The 19,192-nt window shown below is 42.3% G+C and overlaps 1 protein-coding gene across 3 annotated transcripts in view; it reads left to right on the top strand.

Annotated features, from left to right (window-relative positions):
• The window catches only part of ASAP1 (ArfGAP with SH3 domain, ankyrin repeat and PH domain 1), a 355,431-nt gene that overhangs the window by 185,364 nt on the left and 150,875 nt on the right, over nucleotides 1-19,192 (top strand). For all 3 annotated transcript variants that reach the window (XM_058564945.1, XM_058564942.1, XM_058564946.1), the window contains one exon: nucleotides 14,780-14,852. In XM_058564945.1, coding sequence (XP_058420928.1) covers nucleotides 14,780-14,852 — 73 coding nt within the window. The remainder of the gene's footprint in view (nucleotides 1-14,779; nucleotides 14,853-19,192) is intronic.

Below are 19,192 nucleotides of genomic sequence, written 5' to 3'. Positions count from 1 at the left end.
ATATATTGATGTCCCAACAAACATTGCTCTACAGGTATACAAAAAAAAATTCTGATTTTAATTGAGAATTGCTGGGTTATAAAGTTAAACATGTTTCTTTAAAATATCTCAGTCTTTGATATTCTTTTTTTTTTTTTTAATTTTGATTTATTTATTTTTTCCCCCAAAGCCCCAGTAGATAGCTGTATGTCACAGCTGCACATCCTTCCAGTTTCTGCACGTGGGACACGGCCTCGGCATGGCCGGAGAAGCGGTGCATCGGTGTGTGCCCGGAATCCGAACCCAGGCCGCCAGCAGCGGAGTGCGCGCACTCAACCGCTAAGCCACGGGGCCGGCCCTCAGTCTTTGATATTCTGATGTGCATTGGGTACCAGAAGAAAGGCATAGTTAGCATATAGTGTTTTCAAAATTTGTCATGGCCTCTTTTTTTCCCCAGAATACTTTCCAGCATCTCTCAGAGACACTTTTCTACAGATCACAGCATGGGAGATGCCACTTGAATCCATTTTGTTGTTTTTTACCCTGATCAATATTTTTCATGAGAAACAGTCCTTCATTTTTAGTAATCATCTTCCTGCAAATGTGTAGCTGGGGTTTCTTGGTCTCCTCTGTCAAATTAGGTCTGTCTTTCTTTGTAATAAACATTACTTAACAGTGACCAGATCTGCATTCGGCAGCTCTGAGTTTGCTTTGGAGAAGACACGAGAGGTCTAAACTTGGCAGAGCTGGAGAAGTCACCAGTGGCGTATGGCTTGTATCCTCTTCAAACTCCTGTCCTCAGAAGCCAGGGAGACAAGCCACCTATAGAAAGCTTAGCATGTGGTATGGTAAGAAGTGGAATAAAACATGTCTTTTAACTGGAGTTAAAAGACAGTCAGATGTGGCAGAGAGAACACAGACTTTGGAGTTAGACCTTCCGGGGTGAAAAGCCTGATTTTGGCTTACTAGTTTTTTGGCCCTGGACACTTGCTCTGACTCAAAGTCTTCATCTATAATAAGGCATTATTAGTGCTTGTTTTATACGATTGATAGTCTTTGAATACAAAATTCAAGATGAACTTGTCAAAACATTTCTTGGAGGACAGAGGATGCAAAAGAGGGACACAGAAATGGCTGGAATTAGAATCTGAGACTAAAGCTATGGTTTATCCTCTTTTTTTTTAGTTTGATATTTGTATTGTGAAATGATCACCACAATAAGTCTAGTTAAGATCTGACCCCCATACATAGTAACAAATTTTTTTTTCTTGTGATAAGGACTTGTAAGATCTACTCTTACAGTAACTTGCAAATATGCAATACAGTATTATGAACTATAGGACCACTTCCTCAAACCTGTTTATCCTTTCAGTTTAATAGAAATCATAAATGTAAGATCTTTCCCCAGGCTCATTCACTGTTGATGCCAATTGTGTTTCTTTTAAAAAATTAAAATGAGAGTTGAAGCAGTAGAAAAATGTGCCTACTACTTGAAAATGTTGGATTTTCAGAAAATCAGAGCCGGGACTACAGATTGATCCAGTCTTCCAGATTTACCGATCAGGAAGCTGGGAACCTGAGGGGTCTGAGGGGCAGTCAGATTTAGATGCCTAGTGCCCCGGATCCTGCCCGGGGTGCAGGATCTCTCTGTGCGCTGTGAACATCTGGGTCTCCTGGTCACATTGGGCCCCAGGGTGGGGTCAGGAAGCTGGCTCTCCGGCTGGGGAAAGGAAAGGAAGGGAACACATATGTAGTATCTTAAAAGATTAATAGCTACCATTTGTTGGAGATAGAAATGTAAGAGAAACGTCGTTATGATAAGCGCTCTCATAGCAGGAGGGGATAAAGAGATTCTTTCTTAGCGGGAAGGGGGAGGGTTTCACCAAGAGATGATAAAACCCAATCTCTAAGGTTGAGTGTGAGTTGGCAAGATTGTCAAGAAGATGGTGAGGAAAAGGCCAAAGACAGAAGTATTATTGAGAAAGGAGAGAATTGTGGCCACTGGAATTAGCATCTCCAGAGTCACAGAGGCCAGAAAGGGGCTTGGTATGTTTAGGCACCATTAATTTGGAGTGGTAGCAATATAAAGTGAAAGATCAGAAGACACAAGTGGGCGTGCTGCAAAAGGGAATCTCCGAAAGTATTGGGGTGAGGCGGAGAAGCACTTTATAAGCTATGGCCGGGGTTTGCACCGTATTCCAGGTTTTAAAGCAAGAGAGTGACACGATCAGATTTATACTTTGGAAAGGCCACTCTGGCATTGGTGTGGAGGATGAAAGTGAGAACAGCTCGGAGGCTGTTAAAGGATCTGGCTGGGGCATGATCAAGTCCTAAAGGCAGGAGCCCTTGGGATGGGTTTAAGAACAGCTGCAGAGGAGAACTGGTGGGATTTAGTGGCCTCTTGGGTATAGGGTTAAGCAAGAGGAATGTGACCTTGGGTTCCAGCTGAGCATATCTGATGCCGTCCACTGAGGTGTTGAATGGGTGTGGAGGGGGAATGAGTATTTTTGGAGGAAGCCTTTAGTTTGGGGTGTGGTCCCAGAGGAGGAAATGGATTGAGCCACAACAGAAATGCTTAGGAGAAGTCCTGTTTGTGAAATACCCAGCTTGTTGGTTCTTCTCTTTCCACTCTTGCTTCTTTACCTTCCATTCCCAACGCAACAGCTAGAGTCATTGTTCTGAAGGTCAGAAGTAATTGCCTTCTTCTTTTACAACCACAGTTTTCTACAGATCACACCATTGCCTTCAGAATAAAACCCAAACTCCTTTCTGTGGCCTTTCCTCCCTGCATGAGCTGGCCCCGTCCATCGCTTTATCCTCCAAGTGGCCGCTTGCTTCGGCCACCTGGTCTCCTTGATGCTTCTAAACACCAAGCGTATCTCTTCTCAGAAACGTTGGTACGGCCGGCCCCGTGGCTTAGCGGTTAAGTGCGCGTCCTCCGCTACTGGCGGCCCGGGTTCGGATCCTGGGCGTGCACCAACGCACCGCTTCTCCAGTCGTGCTGAGGCTGCGTCCCACATACAGCAACTAGAAGGGTGTGCAACTATGACATACAACTATCCACTGGGGCTTTGGGGGGAAAAAAAAGGAGGAGGATTGGCAATAGATGTTAGCTCAGAGCCGGTCTTCCTCAGCAAAAAGAGGAGGATTAGCACGGATATTAGCTCAGGGCTGATCTTCCTCACAAAAAAATAAATAAATAAAGAGGAAAAAAAAAAAAAGAAATGTTGGTATGTACTCGGTTGTTTTCTGCCTCCCTCACCTTGAAGAAGAGAACTGTCTTGTCTTTGCCAGGCATCCCCATATCTAGTGTGGACCTTGGCATGTGGGAGGAGTAGATGTTTATGGATGGATGAGCCCAGTCTGTGGGTGTTCCTGTCCATCCCCCTCGCATTCCTTAGCATGGACTAACGCTGAGTGACCTCTCTGTGGGCCAGAGCGGGATTAGAAATACCAGGTAGGGAAGCTGTCCCTTTTTGAAAAATAAGCTCCTGGTTTTTCTGCTAATCCCAAGAATTAGCCAACCAATTCTTTTCAAGGATTTTTCTACCAATCACTCTCAGTGGTGTTTTTCAATAAATCGCTGACATTTTAAAGTGCACCTAGAAGCTTTCACAAAGCCTCTGCATCTCCACATGTTGTTGTGATTAGTTCTTAATAGTAAACCTACTGTCTGTGTGCAGGTGCACATGCCAGCAATCAGTTTTCATGAAAATGATGCCCAACATCAAGTCTGTGGTTCTCAGTTAGTGAAGCGGAGGCTGCACTTCTCAGGTGCACCTGAAGCTAATGGGAAACTCTCTGTGGTTTTGACTAATACCCACTATGCCAAACACAATAGTTAGCAGACGGACCAACGTGAAATGGTTGGTGGGCAGCTCGGGTGGCACAGCCCCAGCGAGCTGCAGGTTGACTGCTTCCCACTTTGCTTTCCTCCTACCCCTCCTTAAAGAGCACTTTGGGTTCTCAAGCAAAGTGCCCATCTCAATTCCCCTTTGGCTCCTTCACAGAGAACTCCTGGAATGGGAAGGAAAAGGTTTTTGAAGTTGTTTGTCTAGTGTGCCTGATTACTGAATCCTTGGCAGATTTTGTATTTTAAAGGTTCTTTGATCCTCTGGACCTCACTATGTCAGGTTGGAAGGTCGGAGAGCACAGTGGTTATGAATACAGACTTTAGGGTTAAGAAGAACCAGTTTTGGATCTTGGCCCTGTCTCTGAGTAGCTGCCAGATCTAGGGCCATTCTGAGCTTCAGTCTCCTTATTTGTAAAATATGGGTGATAGAAACCTCCTTATAGGTTACTGTGAAGATGAAATAAGATAATATGTATAAAACACTTTTGTCACGTTTCAACACGTTTTATCATCATCCTCAGTATGGGGGAGATGGGAGGTGAGAATGAGCTAATAGAAGAATCTGAGGTCAGTTAGAGAGGGAAAGGAAGAGAAGAAGGAAACCCCTGTCTCTGCCAGGTGTTGTGTGAGGAAGGCATGAGTACAGAGAGGATGGCCGACTTGACCACAGTCACAGAGATCCGTGACGCAAGGTCTCCCTGGCCTCAAAGCCTGTGCCCTTAGCCACAAGCATCAGGCTTCCTTTCGAGATGGCCCCTGGCTCCACAACTCCACAACTAGGCCCTGCTTCTTCCAAGTGTAGGAATAAATACCAGAGACAGTTGAATGCTGGAATATTGGTGACTACGTAGAACTGTGGGCCCCCTTGGTGGTACTAGTGCCAGATGGTGTGGGGCCAGCAAGGGCTCTAGCTGTTAGGTGCAGAGGATGAGCTGCACAAAGCAAAGCAAGACTTGGCTCAGCCCTTAGAGATGGGTTAGGGTAGGTCTCATCACAGAACATACAGAATGGCTGTGCTTCTTTTTGTTTGTTTTTTTGTGAGGAAGACTAGCCCTGAGCTAACATCCATTGCCCATCTTCCTCTACTTTATATGGGATGCCGCCACAGCGTGGCTTGACAAGCAGTACATCGGTCTGCTCCCGGGATCTGAAACTGTGAACCCCAGGCCGCCGAAGCGGAGCGTTCAAACGTAACTGCTCTGCCACCGGTCCCGGCCCTGGCTGTGCTTCTTTATGAGGGCAGGTTTGACTTTGAGGGTCTTGAAAGGGATCTGTTCCACTTTCTGTATTCACATTGCTGGATCCTGACATCAGCGTAAGAGGTGGAGGGGTTTAGCGAAAAGAATATTGAATGTGAAAGCGACTTGGGCCTTCCCGTCACTCAGAGGGCACTTACTTCCCTCTCTGGGCCTGTTTTTCCATCTCTAGAAGCGGGAACAGTAAGGGAGGGGGGCAGGACCTTGACCCCACACAGCTGCCTTTGCCTGCCTTACGTATTGGACTTCTGTATGGCTTCCTTTGCAAGCTCAGAGTGGTTAATTGAGGGGAGTGTGTTTCATCCAGGTTCTAGGCCTTCACAAGGAAAATAAAATTATTTCATCATTGATACCTCATAGATGTGACTGACTTTTGAAAGACAAGATGAGCCGTGGGGAGATTAGAAAATGAATGTTTCTACGTGTGTCGCCCAAGCAAAACCTATGTGCTGCTGTATTTACATTAGTTAAGACAGTGCCTCCTTCAAGTGATTGGAATAAACAGGTTTTTAAAATAAATAGTACATGAGAAATAAACAGCAGCATTTTGAGTTTCAGTCTTGTTCTATACACCTTTAATTCTAGATGCTTTTAATATAGAGGCAGATTCATTTGACTGATATTTATTGAGCCCCTACTCTGGGCCTAGCTCGCATAGCCCCTCCGCTAAAGATGTGTGCACACCTAACAGGCAATTTATGCATACACAGGAAAGTGGACTTTGGTGAGTTACAGTTTTATGCAGTACCTTTTCCTTGGCTTGGAAAGTTGATAGGTTGGTGGTATTTTAATGCATGGCTTAGATCCTTAGAATCATTCAGGAGGTATTGCTGAAGGTGGTGCATTGACTCTTGGCTACAAATCTGAACTTAACAAGTGGGGCCCAAACCGTTGTAGTTTAGCATCTGCAGATCTTTGCTGTCTGTGGGTCAAATTCCATCCCATGCACCCATTCAGCTATAGGTACAGTAGAGGACGTTAAATGTTTCTGATTGAAATCTCTGAATACAGGAGAATCTGAATCTTAAGGACACTTCTTATAGACTAAAATAGTACAGATAAACAGCTTAAAACCTCTATTTGTGGATGACCTGTCAACTTTCCATTTTTTTGCTAAGTGATGCAAATCAAATTTTATTTTAGGTTGATCACTTCCCTTTGTGTAGCAGCCTTACTCAACTCATTATTAATCTTGAAACTAACAAACGATAACATCTTTACCTCTTCCTTTCATATAAGCGTCTGCTGCCGTGTCCCTCTTCCTCTGTTTGCAGGTATTCTGTGCTGCTACTTCCTGATTACCCTTAGTGTAACTGCTGGTGGTGTCTAGCTGTCACACGGGATGATTCTCAGTGCCCCATACTTCTCCTCCTCAAATTAATAGGCCTGTGCTGCCAGCGCTTGAGCTGAACACTGAAAAAAAAAAAGAGAAGGAGCAGGCCAGGCCCCTTGAGATCTGGGCGAGAGTTTTGAGAAAAGGATTTCAGCAGAGAGGTCAGCAATTGCAGAAGCTCTGTGGTGGGAACAAGTCTGGTGGGTTCAAAAAGACTGCAGGTGTGGCATAGACATGAGTAGTGGAGAGGGTGGGAACAGGAGAAGCCAGAGGGCAGCAGGGCTGGATCACATAGGCCTTGCAGGCAATAGTGAGGACCTGGATTTTATTCCAAGAACAGTGAATTCATTCATCCTTCCTTCTTTCTCTATGTGTGTGTTTATGTGTGTGTGTTTTCTTTTATTCAATTCAGCAAATTCTTACTGAGCATCTTCTATGTGAAGAAAGAAACAAGCATGAGTATTATCCTGGTATTATCCTTAGAGAGCTTTTAGTTGATTAAGCAGGGAAGAGACACAGGTACCTAAACTCCTAAAATATAGGAGTGGAAAGAGTAGAATGATATGGGAAGTGTGGATAAAGCCCCAGGGTAGCAAGGATGAATATTTTATGACTAACTTCCTTCATCAGTCTTAGCAAAAGCAGTACCAGGCTTCCCGTTTATTCTAGCAAAGGGTTTTGTTGCTGTCCTTTTGCTGTGGCAAGTAGCAGTGAGAGGGCATGCAGCTGAGGAAGTAGAGGTGGCTGTAGTATTCGGTTTTCACACTTAGGCCAGTGCCTGGTGCAGAGTAGTGTTCATTGTGTGCCAGGCACAGTTACTGGATGAATAAGTGAGCAAATGATGTGAAAACCCAAGTTTGATGACCCTCCGAGCAGGTACTCTCCTTTGCGTTGTTTGCGATCTCTCCTTTTTTGAGGTAGTGGATATTTTTCATTCTCATTCTCTCTTCTGGCACCTTTATTCACAGTGCTCTTCATTATCACATTGGATTACTTTCTGGGCTCAATGCCTGATTCACATTAATTATACACTTACACATTCTAATATATGGGGCCTTACGATGGATAAATAATTTATTGATTTGGCTATGAGGCTGCATGAGAACCTATATCACCGTTTCATCCTCAGAGACTTTATGTGAATGTTAATTAGGCAGCCAGCCTCTCCTGTAGCCTGAACACATTGCTCCCCAATCCTCCCTCCTCCCTGCGGGGTAGCGTGATTGCTCAACAAGCTGAAGGCTGGAGCAGTCCGAGTCTGAACCAAAATTAGGCCAAAGTAGTCTTCCTTTGCTTTCCCTATTAGAGGAATTACACATAAGAACATTTGCTCTGTGGTAATTATAGGACAAATGCATCTATTAAAATACATTTTTGAAGTGACCTCTCTGAATGCAACTAGAGTCACGTGCCGCCTAAGGACTTTTCAGTCAATGGTGGACCGCATATAGGACGGTGATCTCATAAGATTGGTAATGTATAGCCTAGGTGTGTAGTAGGCTATACCATCTAGGTTTGTGTTAGTACACTCTATGATGTTCACACAATGGCAGAATTGCCTAACGACACTCAGAATGTATCCCTGTTGTTAAGCAATGTATGACTGTATGAAGTAATAAAATGGAAACACTCCTTTTCTTTGCTGAGTAAAAATTCTCTTCGTTGAAGAAATCGCTTTGCTAGTAGGAGTACTTGTTTCAGAAATGTTTTGCTGTCGCTGCTCTAAGTGTTTCAGGAATTTCTCTCCTGGAAGCACCTTCAGAGGTGAGGGTAATGATAGCCAGCAGTTTTTGAGCGCCTGCTCTGTGCAAGGCTTTGTGCTAGCCGCTTCCAGGTGCATTAATATATTTAAGGCTCAGCATCCCTGGAAGGTAGGTGTGATGTCTGTCTACCTCGGCATATCTCTAAGAAATTCTATACTATTATTTCATTTTCATCCACTGTTTCCTTTATAAGTATATGCATAAGATTTAGCTCCAAAGACTTGTGCTCACTTTCAAAAATCACATCTACCTAAAATAAGAGCAGTTTCTCCCACTTGAGTATATTGAAAAAGAAGGTACCATAGATTAGAAAGTAACTCTAAAATAGAAAATCTTAATAATAACAATAGTATTGCCATTGCTTGTTTAACATAAGTGTATTATATTTCAATAAAATGTTTTTTAAGAAAGTTGCTGGAATAACTGTTTTAAGGTACAAAACCAGCTTAAAATGTGTAAGTTCTGTCTATTCTGTTAAACCATTACTCTTGGTACTGTATGGTCCTATCTCTTACGCCTGTGTGACTGTTTATACATATATGTACATTTAAACTTAAGCTATTCAAAATCATTAGGGGAAGAATTACAGAGGGCCACATTTTCTGAATCCAAAACTTTATTTTATGCAACCATTTTCAAAGCAAGTCTTAGGTTGCATACTTCCCTGTTTTGTGGAGCTGAGAATACTGAGAAATTCATTTATTCAGTTATTTGTTACTTCATTTTATAAGCATTTTTGAGCATCCACCATCTGTGAGGTCCTGGGAATGGAATTCGGTCATGAACAGGTTACACGGGCCCCTGTGTTCATAGAGCTTTTGTTCTTCTAGGGAGGGAGATAAATACCATAAAAACGAACAGGTCATGCACAGGATTGTTTCAGGGTGTGGTAGTGCTGTGGGAAAACTAGCACACAGGGTATTAAGAGGGTAACCAGGTGGGCTGAGGGCGTGGGCTGGGCTGCTTTAGGTTGACTATAAAAGGCCTCTTGGAGGAGGGTCTTCTAATCTGAGGCTGGTGTAAGAAGAAAGAGCCAGTTACCTGAAGAGCTTAGGGAAGCGAGTTCCAGGCAGAGAAATCAGCTAGTGCAAATGCCCTGAGCTGGGAACATCTATTGTTACACTCTCTTGTGACCGAGAGATTGCACTTGGCCTTGGGGGATACGAAAGGTTCCATGTCCTACCCTGAGTGGCCTCAGACTCTTATGGAATTTTTCATTCTTATGTCTGGTTTGTATAATGTTTCTGAATCCATCTGGTTGCCAGCTCTCATGTATTGCTTCTGTCGGTGTGGTTTCCCTGGCAGGCTCACTCAAATTTACAAAAGCCTGTTTCTTCTCTTTGTATTTGGATGACCAAACTTGTTAGGACTATGCATGAAATAAAAGTAAAAAGTCTCCATATCAAGGTTGGAAGTGCTTTTCTAGGTTAACGCCCGTGCTCTTTAGTAATGTGGAGAATGTGAAGTTGCCATATTGCAAAATTTTAGAGCGAAGGTGTTATTCTATGATTAGAGATAAACATATTCTCCTGGATTCGTTTATTTGTCCATTCATCCTCCTCCCCACTCTCCCTCTTTCATCTCTCCCTCTCACACACATTCCCTTTAGAATTGTTCAACTTCAGATGCAAACTTAGAAATGGAGGCACATATTTTAGCATACTTTTAATGGGTTGAGAGAGAGAATAATTTTATAGCCCATATTATCTGCCCTTTTCTCTTAGCCTTTATTTAATTTTAGGCATACAACGTTTTGGATGTCATTGCAAGTGTTGCTTGTCTGGCAGTTGAGGGAATGGCACATTGTAGCACATTTAGACGTGTGTTATTTCTGGAGGGAGCCTTGTTTGATTGAAGGACAGTGTCCCCAGCTCTCATAAACACGGGGCCCTTAAAGTGCATTTTACTTGGCTTCTTTTTGCCAGTGGCCACATACTAGAGTATAAAAAGAGAATTGTCACCCAGACTTGACTGTGACTGTCGCTGTCAAGTGCGGGTGTTATTAATAACCTTTAAAAGTAAGCACGTGAACTTTATACCCTATTAGTTTATAGATGAGTTGGTAAATGTTCAACATAAATTCTGAGACTTTTCCTAAGGAAAAAAAATAAAAAGCAGATAGCTGGTCTCATAAAATGTTACGGCCGAAATCTCCCACACCCCTTTGCTCATTTGGAGTCATTCACTCTAAATGTGCACGGTCATTAAAGCCCACTCATTAATTTCTCTTTGAATAGACCCATCCTTATGTGGTCATCGTTCCCCAAACTGAACTGATAGGTTATCTTCTTCCAGAAGCAGATCTTTTTTTCCTTTCTCAAAAATAATTGAGAAATGGTACGATCCAGGGGAAGCACATGGGTGCCTTCTACAGTGGATATAGGTGGTGTGGTTGAAAAAGCATAGGCTGCTTCTTCTCTTACTTGAGGTCTGACATTTGGCAAGCTGTTTTCCTTCCCTAAAGCCCAGGGTTTTTCATCGGGAAAAAAAAAAAGACGGCAATAATATGTCTATAAAAAATAAATAGTGGATAGTATTAGGATTAGTTTTTAAATGTCCTTCCCGCAAAAGCAGTTCATCAAAGGATAAACCTGTGAGATTCAGTCTCTGAAATGGATACTTATTTGCACTGCTTTCTTTCCCTCACACACTCCCAGCAACCTAAATGTCTTGTAATTTCTTAGCACAAATTTGTCTCTGAAAACTGGTAGATGGTCCCCCCTTAGGATGAAGCTATTTTTAGTTTCAGTTCGTCACAGATGTCATTGGGATGCAGAACTGGTTAGTGGTTGGGAGATCAAGTGCTGCTGTCAAGACCTGGGTTCAAATTGCTGCTCTGCCACCCTGGGCAAGTTATGCTTCTGAGCCTATGTTTCCTTATCTGTAAAATGAATTTAATAATAGTACTTATTTCATAGGGTTTTTGTGAGAATTAAGTGAGATAACATATGTAAACCTCAGCACCCTTTATGGTTCATACTTAAGCTTTTATTAATGGTAGTTACCGTCCCTCTTTTCTTTAAAGTACAAATCTCAAATCTTTGAAATAACTCAAACTTTGTCTCTTCCCTGAAACCATCTCTTAAAATACTGTTTCCTTGGGTCTGGCCCTATAGCGTAGCGGTGAAGTGCGTGCGCTCCTCTGCTGGCGGCCGGGGTTCGGATCCCAGGCGTGCACAGATGCACCGCTTGTCAGGCCATGCTGTGGCGGCATTCCATATAAAGTGGAGGAAGATGGGCCCGGATGTTAGCTCAGGGCCAGTCTTCCTCAGCAAAAAGAGGAGGATTGGCAGATGTTAGCACAGGGCTGATCTTCCTCACACACAAAAAAAGAAAATACTGTTTCCTTAAGCGTAGTATCAGAATCACTAGTGTTAGATGAGATGATTTGAGGTACTACACAGATGAGCATTTTATTTTATTTTATTTATTTTTCCGTGGGTTGGGATTTTTTTTTTTAATTTTTTGTTTATTGCAGTAACATTGGTTTATAACATTGTAAAAATTTCAGGTGTACATCATTATACTTCTATTTCTGCATAGATTACATCATGTTCACCACCCAAATACTAATTACAACCCATCACCACACACGTGTGCCGAATTATCCCTTTTGCCCTCCTCCCTCCCCCCCCCTCTGGTAACCACCAATCAAATCTCTGACTCTGTGTGTTTGTTTATTGTTGTTATTATCTACTACTTAATGAAGGAAATCATACGGTATTTGACCTTCTCCCTCTGACTGATTTCACTTTGCATTATACCCTCAATGTCCATCCATGTTGTCACAAATGGCTGGATTTCATCGTTTCTTATGGCTGAGTAGTATTCCATTGTGTATATATACCACATCTTCTTTATGCATTCGTCCCTTGATGGGCACTTAGGTTGCTTCCAAATCTTGGCTATTGTGAATAACGCTGCAGTGAACACAGGGGTACATGTATCTTTACGCATTGCTGTTTTCAAGTTCTTTGGATCAATACCCAGCAGTGGAATAGCTGGATCATATGGTAGTTCTAGCCTTGATTTTTTGAGGAATTTCCATACTGTTTTCCATAGTGTCTGCACCAGTTTGCACTCCCACCAGCAGTGTATGAGAGTTCCCTTCTCTCCACATCCTCTCCAACACATGTTGTTTCCTGTCTTGTTAATTATAGCCATTCTGATGGGCGTGAGGTGATAACAGATGAGCATTTTAGATAGTTAGAGATACATAGTAATTTTTTGGGTCTCTTCTATTAATGGTAAGTTATCCTGGTTTTTCATTTATGGTAGCTCTTTACAATGTGTTTCAGTGAAAAAAGATGTGAATGGATTGAAAGAACAATATTAATTAAATAGAAGTTCAGATGGGACATGGCTGTGACAAAATTGTGGAGGTGGAATGTAAGTGATAGGCATGGTGGAAATAGCGTTTTACTTGCAGTTTGAAAACTCTGGGTTTTATCCCAGCATCCTGTTAGATTTGGGATTTGGTAGACATTAGTGTGATATGTGACTTGCACTTTCTGGCTCTGTGACTTTGAGCAAGTTAATCTTTTCCTCCCTCCCTCTCTTCTTACAAGTATTTATTGAAAGCCTACCACATTTCCTTATCTGAAAAACGTAGATGCTACTTCACGGCATTTGTAAAGATACAATGCAGAGGGATAAGATATTGAAATCATATATATGTTATCTACTCGGTATGTCTTCTATACCAAGCTTATGCCTGGTGGAGTAAGTGCTCAGTAAACTTTAGCCCTTTTGATCTTTGGGACTTGGCGGTTGCAAGTGATGAAATCTCAACTTCAACTAGCTTGGGACAAAAGGAGTTTATCATCTCATGTACTCAGTCTGTAGAATGTTAGCAGTGACATATGCCTTTGGGATCCTGGAAGCAAGAACCCAAATGCCACAGGACCCTCTTCACCTCCTGTCTCTGGTGCTTTGTCTCTGTTAACATCATTCTGTCTGGCTAGATTCTTCCACACAGCTAAAAACAGAACCACTAGTGGTCCCCAGGCTCACATCATCAGAGAGAGACTGCACATTGTGATCTCTGTTCTGAAGCCCAGAAATCCTGGGAAGGACTCTGAGCCCAGCATGGGTGATGCCCACCTGGCCAGGCACTGGTGTCCAGAGTACAGGAGCCGAAGGGAAGGGCAGTGCCCAGTTGAACTACATGTTTAAAGTGGCAGGAAAGACCATTTTGCAGGAGAAGGGGAATGATAGATGCCTGCTGCCGTTGCATTTACCCCTTTCAGCTCCCTGGGTGACCTTCAAGGCGGGAAGTACTTAACCTCTGTGGGCTTCCGTTTTCTCATCTGAAGTTTTGAGGGTTAGCTGATGTAATGGATGTGAGTGCACATTTAATGTTTTTACATTTTATATATAAGTTTATTATTATTGCTGTTGCTATTGCTCCATGCCCTCCAGACCGTGACACACCATCCAGGCTGTCCCAGCCTGTGGATCATTGACCCTTGGGGAAGCAGAGAGGGACTTGAACTTATTTTAAGAGGTTAAGTCAGTGTTGCCATGTGTGTATCTATATTGAATACACCCCCTTTTTAAACTTGGTTTTGAAGTATAATACACATATAGAAAAGAGTACATATCCTCAGTGCACAGTTTGATGAATTTTCACAAACGGAACACAATTGTGTATCCAGTGCCTGGATAAGGATCAACAGTCCTGGGCCAGCCTGGTGGCTTAGCAGTTAAGTGCGCGCACTCCGCTGCTGGCGGCCCGGGGTTCGGATCCCGGGCGCACACCGACGTACCGCTTCTCCGGCCATGCTGAGGCCGCGTCCCACCTACAGCAACTAGAAGGATGTGCAACTATGACATACAACTATCTACTGGGGCTTTGGGGGAAAAAATAAATAAATAAAATTAAAAAAAAAAAGAAAGAATCAACAGTCCTCTACAAGCCCCCCACTTGTAGCACAAGTAGATTAATGTGGATGTATCAATTCATCATCTAAGAAATCATTTATGAGCATCATGGTAGCATTTTCCATGCTGTGCTTTTTTAGTAAACAGAATTTTAAAATACAACTGGCATTATGTCATAAATTTTTTTTTACCCTAAAAAGAATCCTCAAATTTAAAAGCATTATGAAAAGCTCTTCAGATCACTCTTACTTTCACCTCTGAAATGTTTTTGTTCTGGCTGAAATTGCGATCAGGTGATAAGATGTGTTTTGTTCCCTGGGTATATGTGTCACTCGTGTCTTTGGCTTGCCTTTCGCCCTTCCCAGGTGGTGAACTCTCCAAGGAAAGGAAACAAGTCTTGCCATTGCTTAGGTGTCTTGTATTTCCTTTCCTGGCCATAGCTGAGCATGATCACCCACCCACTACCAAGTTATCCAGTTCACCCAACACCAAGCTTTGTGGAACAACTCTGCATTTATCCCAAAAATATAACTACTCAAATCCTGGGACTTCCAGTCTCTGAGATGGTTCATTGTTAATAAATATGTCAGTTTGCTATTGCTGCGGGACTCAGAGAAACAAATGCAGTTACAAATGAGTTTTTCTTTTCTTTTTTTTTTTTTTAGTTTACCGAGTTTTCCAACATCTTTTTCTTCCCGTTTTTCTTTTTTAGGCCCTGGACCAAGATAGAACAGCCTTACAGAAAGTGAAGAAGTCTGTAAAAGCAATATATAATTCCGGTCAAGGTAAGTACTTACCAAAGCAGATAGTATGAATTATGTATATTGTCTACGGTTTTCTCTGTTATTTGTAAGATGCTAAGTTTATAGAAGACTTGTTACAAATGGAAAAAGAAGTAGGTCAAAGAAATTTGGTTTTTCTCTTTTTTCCTCTATCTCTTCTATCAGTCCAAACCTGTTACTGTTTCCAAAGTAAAAAGTAGGAAAAATATTAGTTACAGTGGGTTTTATTATACTCTTAAAAACTTAGTGAGTTACAGGTAATTTTGCCACAAGTGACATATGAAATACTTAAAAATCTCTTTGTAGTTGGTTCATCTGTAATCCAGTGGCCTTAAACACATAAGGACCTTTTCCTTCTGCAGTGTATCTGTACACATTTGAAAATCAATTATCGGTGACAGGCATGGGGTGAAAGTTAAAGAAGGGAAAGGAGCAAGGTTAAATTGAGACCTGGATAGATCTGCCAGCTAGAGTCTTGTCTGTGGCTGAGGGCGTGCCAGGTAACCTGTGGAACTAAATGTTTTAGCTTTGGTCTAGTGACTTTGTCATCTTGGCGACAAAAGTACGTTGTCAGTGGATAAGACGAAATAAACCAAATTAAGATAAACAATGGGTAACCACAAGAAATGGTACGTTCCAGCACCGCAGGGAAGGGAAGAGGCTTGGAAACACAAAATGAGTTTCAAGGTCTCTGACTCACATCTTTTGTTATTATTGCAGTACCAGGTTGCTTACCCAGAGGTCACGACTCTAAGAAATCAGTTGTCTGTAATGTAACAGAAACCTGGGAGAGGAAGGCAGCAGAGTGTGGTGGAAAGGGCACAGGCATTGAAGTTGGACAGATGTGGGTTTGCATGCTTGCTCGGCCCCTTACCAGCAGCGTGGCCTTGAGCTGGTTACTTTTTTGAACCTCCGTTTTCTCCTCTGTAACACAGGAATCTTAGGACTACAAGGTTGTTGAAGGGATTTAATGAGCTATCATCTATAAAGGGCCCACCTCCCTGTGGGAATACTTGTGAGAATTCAGTAAATGCCATAAATTTATATCTAATATAAAGTTCTTATTTTATTTATGTTTATATTCTTAATTGTCATAAATTTATAGAGCTGAAAGGAACATGGAACCAGGCAAAATCGACCCTCAGATGCTGTGTCACCTTCCTCTCCTTATCAGAGCTGGGAATCCGTAGTCTCACTAACTGGAAACCTAATAGCCTCTTGTCTTCTCTACAGCCCGGAGGCCTAAAACACTCTAATCTTAATTGTTAACACATTTTATACCCTGGTTCCTTGATACCTCACTCGAATTTCTTTGTATCCAATAAAACAGTAACTTCTAATTAAGGTAGATAAATGATCGTTGTCTAGTTATGTAGTGACCGAATGTTGTTTTAAGTCTTGGCTTATATTATATACCTAATTTATAACTCTGTCTTAGCTTCACTTTAATGAATTACCATGATGGCCCTTTATGGATGTGAGCTCTTTCGGTAGTGGAGTGGGGTAAATAACTAGGAGGTGGTGCAAGGGGGGCCTCTGAGGTGCTGGTATTGCCCTGTTTCTTGATTTTGGGGGTGATTACATGGTTAAGTCTGCTTTTTGATAATTCATCAAATGCTACACTTAGGATTTATGCACTTTTTATGTATGTATATGTATTATGCACCAATAAAGATATATTTAAAATTTATATACAGGTAGATTCATTGAAGCATTGGTTGTGATTTGGAAAAACAGAAAATAAGTGGGTATTTGTTAAATAAACAATAATATATCTATATAATAGAATACTATACAGCCTTTCTAAAAAAGAAACTCAGATCATGTAGATCTGAGTTTGAATCCTAGCTTTGTCATTACTTGTTAAAGTCAAGTAAATTATTTAACTTCTGTGAGTCTTGAATTGCCTCACCATAAAATGAGAAAATAATATCTAATTTGGAGAGTATTGTATGGACAAAATGAGGGAATATTTATGGCCCCTAATATACTGCCTGCCACATAGTAGGTGCTTAACCATGGTAAGTGGGAAAACATGGCAACTAGATCAGTTGCATAGGTGTCTTCTCTATATTAATTCAGGCATAGGTGTCTTCTCTATATTAGTTCAGTCATTCTACAAATAACGTTGGACCAGTTTGATTTTATAGCTTATTGAGCCATTATCTGCCCCAGGAATAAGTGTCAGTTCTCCCTAATGTTATGGTTTATCTTGATGTGAGGTGCTGCCATGTTTATTCTGCTGGGGGCTCCATGTGACTCTTTTTTCCCCCAAGTGTCCTTGCTCAAGACACATTTCCTCTCTTTGCCACAATGATCACATCATTCTGCAGCCCACATGAAGTCTCTTTACTTGGTGGCGATGTGCTTCATCTTGTTCTTTAAAGGGTTTCCTTGGGTCCAGCTGTCCTGGATATAGCAGGAGGGAGGTTGCCCCTGCATGTGTGTAACGTGGAGAGTTCAAGGGGTCTGCAAAGTTTGGTTGCCATTTCTTCCATTAGACTGGTCTTTCCTTGCAGTTGGGGTCTACAGCTAACTGAGCTCTGAATCCTTCCACCTGGATTCAGAGTCTTGTGTACTTCACCCTAGGTCTGCACTAGCTTCTAGCTTCTTGCTACTAGTTATATATGGCTTTTAAATTTAAATTAATTAAAATCAAATAAAATTTAAAATTCAGGTCCTCAGTCTCAATAGAACTCACATTTTGAGTGTTCAATAGCCACATGTGACTAGCGACTATAATATCATACAGTGCAGACACAGGACATTGCCATCATTGCAGGAAGTTCTTTTGCTGCTGTAGGAGAACAAAAGTTCCGTTGTATTATAATTGTTGACTGGTCTCTCTTGCATTAGACCTGTGAGTCTTAACCCTGGTTGTTCGTTAGAGTCACCTGAAGAGGGGCCGGCCCGGTGGCGCAAGCGGTTAAGTGCGTGCACTCTGCTGTGGCCGCCCGGGGTTCGCTGGTTCGGATCCCAGGCACGCACTGACGCACGGCTTGGCAAGCCATGCTGTGGCGGCGGCCCATATAGAGAGGAGGAAGATGGGCATGGATGTTAGCCCAGGACCAGTCTTCCTCAGCAAAAAGAGGAGGATTGGCAGATGTTAGCTCAGGGCTGATCTTCCTCACAAAAGAAAAAGAAAAAGAATCACCTGAAGAACTCTTAAAACACAAAAACAGGAATCCCTCCAGTCTACAAGCCAACAGTTGTTTCAGAGTAGGGCCCAGGTATTGGGATTAAAACAAAATTACTTCCCAGATGATTCTACATGCAGCTAGATTTGAGAACTGCTGCACTGACCTATGACCTCCTTGATGAGGGCCGGTATTGTGTCTTTCATCTTTGTATTTTGTGCATTTGTCAACATAGTTTATTAGTTTGTTCAACAGATATTTACTGAGCACCAATTACATGCTACTATTCTGGTTGTTGGGTGTATTGGACAAATCAGACAGAATGTCTGCCTTTGTGGGTTTTACAATCCAGTGGGAGAGAGAGATGTTAATCAGATAATCAAACCAGGAAGTATTTATAATTAGAAACTGGAAAGTGCTATAAAGGAAAGCTTACAGGGTACAAAGAGGGAGATAACTAGAGAGATCTGATGTAGTTTGAGGAGGGTGCTAAGGGGATTACCTTGGAGGACAGACACTCATTGGGTGTTTATACTGCACTGAGCTAAGCCAAACAAGCCTATGAGGTAGGTCTACCATTATCCTCATTTTATAGATGATGGAGCTGAAGCTTCAAGAGCCAAACTGTCTTGTCCAAGATGCCACACGGAGCAAGTAATGGAACGAGAGCCTAGCTGACTCCGGTTTTGCTGTTTAGGGCTCTATACGTGTCTTCTACCTGACACTCAGCAGGGTCTCAGCAAGTGTGGAATGAATTGCTACATGTTGGCCAAATAGGTCTCTGAGAAGCTCTCCATGAGTGGCTGTTAAATATTCACTAATCATGAATATTCATAAGTGAATCGATCACCTGTAACCTCCCAGCAGTGTAATCCATAGAATGACTTTGGTGGTTCCTGGATAGGGACCACAATAGTAGTTATCGTGCCCATGGCTTGGAAATGTGGAATAAACTCAGATCTTACAGACTGCTGGGCCTGGTGGGGTTTCTGCAGTTACTGACAAGTATAGCACCCCTGGGTTTTTGGTCAGCTTGTGTGGGCAGCACTATGACATTTAATTCTTAAAAAATAGCTAGATGAGTAAAACAGTTGCAGATCTTTCCATGATACATGCTCAGTGGAATCCAAGCTATTCCACTCCAAGGGCTTTTGGCCTTGTCCAGAGAAGCCACAAGAGGCTGAACCCTGATATCTGTTTCCCAAT

Source organism: Diceros bicornis, chromosome 21, assembly GCF_020826845.1.
Source record: "Diceros bicornis minor isolate mBicDic1 chromosome 21, mDicBic1.mat.cur, whole genome shotgun sequence".
In the NCBI taxonomy this organism is placed as follows: Eukaryota; Metazoa; Chordata; class Mammalia; order Perissodactyla; family Rhinocerotidae; genus Diceros; species Diceros bicornis.
The sequence above is the reverse complement of the archived record's forward strand: the minus strand, read 5'-3'. Positions and strand labels throughout refer to the sequence as shown.